Source organism: Mizuhopecten yessoensis, unplaced genomic scaffold (assembly GCF_002113885.1).
Source record: "Mizuhopecten yessoensis strain PY_sf001 unplaced genomic scaffold, ASM211388v2 scaffold11073, whole genome shotgun sequence".
Lineage (NCBI taxonomy): Eukaryota > Metazoa > Mollusca > Bivalvia > Pectinida > Pectinidae > Mizuhopecten > Mizuhopecten yessoensis.
The window spans coordinates 514,772-522,292 of record NW_018408866.1 but is presented as its reverse complement, the minus strand read 5'-3'; the positions used below and the strand labels follow the sequence as shown (position 1 = coordinate 522,292).

At 36.0% G+C, this 7,521-nt stretch overlaps 1 protein-coding gene across 1 annotated transcript in view; it reads left to right on the top strand.

Moving 5' to 3' along the window:
* Positions 1-5,692: 5,692 nt before the first annotated feature.
* The window catches only part of LOC110465381, a 15,704-nt gene continuing 13,875 nt past the window's right edge, over positions 5,693-7,521 (top strand). The window contains exons 1-2 of the mRNA XM_021521155.1: positions 5,693-5,848; positions 6,647-6,892. Coding sequence (XP_021376830.1) covers positions 6,690-6,892 — 203 coding nt within the window. The 5' untranslated portion in view covers positions 5,693-5,848; positions 6,647-6,689. The remainder of the gene's footprint in view (positions 5,849-6,646; positions 6,893-7,521) is intronic.

Here is a 7,521-nt window from a genome sequence, read left to right as displayed (position 1 = left end):
AGTAACTAGTCATTGTACATTTGTTCTAAGCATGTTCAATCTCAACGAATAGTAACTAGTCATTGTACATTTGTTCTAAGCATATTCAATCTTAACGAATAGTAACTAGTCATTGTACATTTGTTCTAAGCATGTTCAATCTCAACGAATAGTAACTAGTCATTGTACATTTGTTCTAAGCATATTCAATCTTAACGAATAGTTACTAGTCATTGTACATTTGTTCTAAGCATGTTCAATCTTAACGAAGGGAAACCAGCAACAAAAGTAACTTGTCATTGCAATTTTCCCCCCGAAATATCAAAATTGTCATTAAGATTGTTTATGTATATTATTGTTTTAATTATGTACATCGTCATCGATACATACAGTGTAAAACAATGTATACTGTACTACATGTAACTATAATACGCAACACTGTACACTTCATCATTACAATACAATGCCCAATGTCATAACTGTTGAAGGTGTAAATCCATAGCTGACGTGGCAGTTTTTACATATTAATGCACTAGATGCACACATGTTTCAACATGTCATATCTTTGGATATTTACTTGGCGGTAATACACGGGAACACGTATCACTGCAAAACATGTTCAGAATTATTTATCGATTTGACATAAGAATCACAAACGAATCTCAAGAAATATGATTCAGTTTCTATACCTTGACGTTTAATTCTTCTTTTATGTCTTTTTAGGTGAAATCGATCCTATTCCTCTGATGAGATCGCGATGGCACGTGACGCAGAAAACTGACATTTGATTTTTAACCACGAACTGTTTTTAAAGATAATGTCTGTGTTGATGCGTATATTATATTCTTGATTTTCATTGTATATCATCATGTATCTCATAATCGCTAATTGTCTGTTTTAATGTAACGTTGCTCAATAAATATAAACCAAGATCGTATTACACGGTGGTCGGTATTTGTATAAGTATATTTGAACTATTTTTCATTCTTTTTCTCTTCGTTTTCTCGAGATGACGTTTCATAAACCATTTGTGTATTGGCCGAGTATTAAATGTCGTGTAATGACGATAAACATCATAAAAACGTCTATTTGTATGGTCTTTCAATAAATAATTGGTTGATGAGTATCTGGAAATTCCAATCTAATCGCTGATTTAGTATACGTGGAATGGCGAAAACAAGGTTCATCAGGTCCACTGAAAGAGAATATACTCACCCTAAATGTCAACCTCCTGCTACATATGGAGTTGGAATATATTGAACTTGTACATTAGCTATTAAAATGTTCCATCACGAAGTTAACGTAGTCAATAATGAAACATTGAGGCTGATATTTTCATGGAAAAAGTTCGCCGGACTTGAAACATCTCAGTCTCTTTTGCGACCCAACTGAATGCTATGAATGGCATATTATCTAAAGCTCATTTATATATATACATGTATATAGTTTATGCGGAGCTGAGCTTCTCTTTTACTTGCTGTAGAGAGGCATACCAGCCCCAAAACAAGATAGATGTTTCCATGCGTAACCATAAACCATAGTACAATTCTCTGGTAATATATTTTAGAAGATTATAATTTATGATACGACTATGTTACTCGGACATTTTACTATATTTTTCTGCATTTCCGTAGCCATAATCAGTTTTGTTTGAGGCCGGCATGTCTTTCCATAACAAGTAAAAGAGACATATAAATGAACTTCAGATAATGTCATGTCGTAAAATTCAGTTGGGTCTCAAAAGAGATAGACATGCTTTAAATCCTGTGAGCTATTTTATGAAAACACCAGTTTTATGCCTTATTATTGACTATGCTAACCTCGCTAGGGATCATTTTAATAACTTATGTACAAGTTCAATATATTGAAATTACATGTAAATTCCAATTTTTGTTTGGGTCTTTAAATATGACTTTTCATGTGGTTGGTAGTTAAAGTGACTATGGCCTCTTTTCGGGGGCTCGTTGAGACTGTAAGGAATTTAAGGTCATGAAATGTATCTGGGCGTTAAAGGTTAAGAGAAAAGTAATGCTTTATTTTGGTAACACAATGACAATGGTGAATAGTAAACGCTCATTAACATACTTAAGGGAAATATATCATCTGACGCAACGTTCAGCTTGTTTGTACAAAGTAAACATTCCCTATGTTTCATTTTGTAAACTGTATCTATTAATTTATTGGGGTTTATTGTATTCATAATGATAAAGATAATAAAAATTCGAGGTTCTTGTATACCGCTTTATCACAACCTAGTTCGTTGGTCGTCTCTAAGCGGTTCACAAATTATTATCCGTGGTTATAGGGCCTTTGCAACCATCCAATTACAGCCGGTGCTGCAATTGNCTATTTCGGCGCTCATAGCTAGCATTCAACAATTTATAGCACTGCCCAACCACGTACTCATTTAAAGCTGAGTAGATTGGAATAAGCGGAGAAAATGATTTTGTTCAAAGATACAACACAGTGCCGAGACATGACTCGAACCCGCAACCCTTCGGTCACTAGCCAGGCGTCCGAATAAGGAGGTCAGAGTTAAAACAAAAAGACATTAACAACTGTGAAGGCATCAACACAAAAGGGAAGACACCGTAGATCCTCAGATTAAACGGAAGTTAATATGAATGCAGCAGATGCTGTTCCTAAGAACAGGCTCTGGAACAGAAAATGAAACGGTGACGTGTAAAGTATATAAACAGAGGCTGGAACGTTACTACTGAGGCATTCATATTCGTATACAGGCTATGAAGCTTAAAACTGATTTTTTTACTTTATTTTATAAAAATTGTGAAGTTCCTTAGGTTCTATCAACTTAGTCCGGAGGGACACGCACAGAGGGGAGAGAGGGAAACCAGATCGAGTACTGGGGGAAATCCTAGTTGTCGGACAGGTAACCCAATACCTTTTCACGTCTGATTGGATAATCGAACCTCGGCTGTCATTATTTTACTGACAACACACAAAAACAAAAACAAAACACAGGTAAAACACCAAAGTGAAAACAATACTGAACTTCGAACTCTAAACCGATGATACAAAAGTAAAATATGAACAAAGGAAAGATGTACACTTTACACACAAGGTCTTTAAAAACTACACGGAGAATAAGACCAGATATTCCGGGAGGGTATAATACGCGTCTTCTGCATCAACGACGACACCGGCGATGTAAATCTAGATCAAATCCGTTACTGTCATGCCCTGAAAGTGAAAACTATGAATGCCAACTGGACAAAGGCAAATTCAATGAAGCGCGCTAGCACTTCATGTTGGAATTGCCTTTGTCGAGTTTAAATTCATTTTTCCTATGAATGCCAACTGAAAGTAGTTCCATACTTATATTTCCTTTTTTTGGAATCTGTTCGTTTCATAGAAAATTCAATTACATGTATCGTGTATGCTTGTTCAATGAATAAAACAGTCATCTCCTAGGGAGGGTCAGTGGTATCCAACGTAACAATTATGACGTCAACAATCATTCCATGGCATTCATAGCCTATATGAATGCCAACTGAATTTGCTGGGGTTATAAAGTGGCAATGGCCATACGATGGTAAATATATGCCAATGAAATCGTTTATATTCTGGGAAATACGTGAATATCTGTATGTGATTGAAGCAGAGATATAACTATCAAGAAAGGAAAGTTCATGTCCCTCATACAAATAATAGTAAGCAGTCTCTATTAATCTTGTTGTAAGTAAAGATTGGGGTTAGCGGCGGATGTACAAGGTGCCTCTGTGGTTTCCTCTTTTTCAAGTTCAAGGGGAGAGCATACTAGTTTGACATGTTCAATAAGTATCCTGTTATTTAAATAATAATAATAATATATAACAATTGATATAACTCCCTGTCTAGCTAGAATAAGCCACTCTAAAGCGCTTCAAAGTAATAAGATGTACTAATAATACAATTAGAATATATACATGTATTTGCCAATACAATTTTAAGGAATTCGTAGAATCTGCCTTATCAGGCGCTATATAACTACTAGTCATATACCACCTGGCTAATATCTCCTCAAGGGTGTATGACTGCGTGTGTATTGTGTATTGTGTTCTGTTTGTAGTGGGACCGTGCTTCCAACGGCATCATTTATAGTCCCACCTCACTTGAAAGCTACAGCACAGATACCGTAACATCCACCCCAGACCATTTTATATTCCACCTGGGTTGTTGGAGTTGTGTGGGCTGGATAAAGCCTTTTCTCTGAATATTCCATACGTGTGACGACCTTGGGGAACAAAGCAACATATCGTCGATATATCTGACAGTGATATTGAAGGACGTGACAAGATTTTATTTTTCTGGAAAGGGTTCTCCTGCAGGTCGGCGATAGCGAAAAAGAATACACCTGCTGTAACCCACTGCATGATCGTTAGAGACGACTAATGTGGTAACCCCTGCAGAATTGGAGATTTGCGTGTGTGCTCTCTACTACAAATGACACAAAAACGACCAAATGACGTGTGAACCATCGCAATAATTGGGATATTTGGTTTTCTCTCTATTTCTTATTACCTTTTGATTCCTACTGTAGCTCCTTTATTGGCGATATCTCACTCTATTCGCGCCCTGGTGAGGAAGACAATGGGCTCTGTCCACGTGTCGGGACATTTACTTCTTTTGTAAAATTGCGATGTTAGTTGGTGACACATTGTGTAACGTTAAAATGACGTCGTTTTTTCATATTTGACGTTGCTTTGTAGACGTTTTATCATTTCCAACATTATTTTTATGTCTTGTCAGTGTGGTCGGTTTTATGATTTAACTTGAAATAAACACAGAAATGATTCTGTCGACCATGGATATTTTTTCAAGTTGTATCTGAAATCCACAAGCATAGTAATCGTTACATGCGTTTATATAAAGACAAATATTTGAAAAAAGGACAGAGAGTTAGAATAAAACACATTCGTGAATATCGTGCGCACGTGTTGATATCATATGCATGATATACAACATTCTAGAAGCCCAACGTGTATCTTCAGTTACGCACACTGCTTTTGAAAGTTACCGTTATAACTATCGTTTATGTGTTAGCTAACTTCGCGTATCTGTTCAGAGAGGATATGTTTGTTCGTTTTCCACCATCTTGGACGTGACCAAAAATTCCCGATAAAAGAAACTAATTTATTGTCCTTAGTCGTTCGTGTTTACTAAAAATATGTCTGGTACACTCAGCAGTTTGATGATCATCTCTGGGCCTTCTTGTTGCACATGAACTCTCATTAGTAGGTTGGAATTGAAAATAACTTACGTCTTAAAGTTACTTACTAGTTTCTCCGGATATTGGCGGTAATTTTACGAAGACGCCGACAACGTTAACGGCAAGATGGCATCACGTTTGATCCGTGAAAAACCAATAAATTTGAGTGTTAAAACATCTTATAATATATATATCAGTGTGAAATACTGAACCTTCTTCTTCCACTAATCTGCATACCACCTCTGGTGTATTGTCGTAGATATCGATGTTTTAGTATTAATTTGATGTTAGTCTATCACTATAAAAAGATTCACCATTTATATAATCAATTTTGAGCATCATTGAAAATTATTTAAAACGAAACCCTAGCGCAAACGTCTTTCCTGACCTAAAATTTCGAATGAAATAAGATCGATCGAACCACTCGCAGCCTGACAATGCAAAGCAAATCCGTATATTTTGTCCCCAACCGACTCCTATAGTGTATTGCTCTGCCAACTTCCGTCTAAACATAAATCTGAAATCTGACAGTGTCTTTCATGTTCTTTTACCTGGGTTCCCCTACAATAAATATGTATTTCAGATTATGGTAACAGTGATGATGTTTTATTAACAATCCTCAGGTTTTTGTGTTTACATGCATTCCGATGAGATCACGTGGTATGTATCGACAGTTTATCTAACAGCCGGTCACTTAGTAATATTAACAAATATTAATGTTGGACTACGTAATTAAATCCATAGGCTAATTATATGTTTAACCATCAATATACACATGTCTCTGATTCGACATGTTAACATTATCCTGAAGTAGTAACTAGTAGACCTACGTTAGTCCGAAATAGCTGACGTAGTCCGCTAAAACTGTTCATAATCGCAGGCTCCAAAATTGTGTCCGATCGGTCGACTGTTTTGGCGGACTACAAATATAACTGACACTGACTAAACATTTAAAAGGAGATGGTCATATTCACTGACTGTCTCACTTTTATTTTTTTGAGCGAACCTATCGTATCTTACATTCAGTTAAGACAATACATATGTAGGTTGCTGAAGTAACTTTTAGCAAAAATAATGAGTACTAGTCTTAACAAGTAGACACTAGCCACGCTAAATAAAGAAATAAGAATGTGTTCGGACTTTGCAACAGTGAGAGTTCTATGTTATAAAAAGCAAAGCAATTGTAATTAATTATGTTTAAATGATAATGGGGTCATACAGACATGAAGCTGTTTATGTGATATCTTCTAAGATAAGGCTTTAAAGCAAAATGCTGTTATGATACTGTTATTTTAACAGGACTTATTGGCAAATTACCAAACTGTTTTAATATTAATTTAAGATATTGCTGTTTAAGCTTCTTATATTTGATTAGAAATACTTTTGCCTTGTTATAATTAGGTGTTACATTCTATATCTATGGAAGCGTTAAAACTAGCAATGTTCCTTCTATTTCAGAATCACAGTTATTTTACAATTTTAAAACTAGCCGTCCAAAATAATGACACCTCAGAATGGAAAGGATCCTGTCTTAGACCCCATTGTCTCTCAGCCTCAATCTGCACTGGTCCTTCCCGTAACACAAACTTCTGTTCCATTTCACATACGGTGCCTCAGAGATGACCCACAGGATGCTGCATTTGCAGGAAGACTAACAGTCAATGCTTTCAGGAACAAATATGTCCACGCAACAAGTGAAGGGAGGTATGTAACAATACAACTACAGTGTACATTGAAGTGAAGGGAGGTACTTGTATGCAATACCACAACTACATGGTAGTGAACGAAGGTTAATAATCAAACTTCATTGCAGTGAAGAGAGGTATATAATAACACCTAGAAAATGGATGTAGCAACGCACACAACTAGCAAAAGGAGGTAGTGCACAACAAGTAAAAGGAGGTATATGAATGAGTCATGTAATGACACAATTATTGATTGAAGGTATGTAATTACACAGCAAGTAAAGGAAGGTTTGTAATAACACAATTAGTGATTGAAGGAATGAAGGTATGTAATTAAACAGCAAGTGAATGGATGTTTGTAATAACACAAGTAGTGAAGGGAGGTTTGTAATTACACAAACAATGAAGGGGGATTTGTAATAACACAAGTAATGAAGGGAGGTTTGTAATTACACAAGTAATGAAGGGGGTTTGTAATAACACAACTAGTGAAGGGAGGTTTGTAATAACATAAGTAATGAAGGGAGGTTTGTAATTAAACAGGTAATGAAGGGGGTGGGGTTGTTGTAATAACACAAGTAGTGAAGGGGGGTTAGTAATAACAAAAGTAATGAAGGGGGGTTGTAATTACACAATTAATGAAGGGGG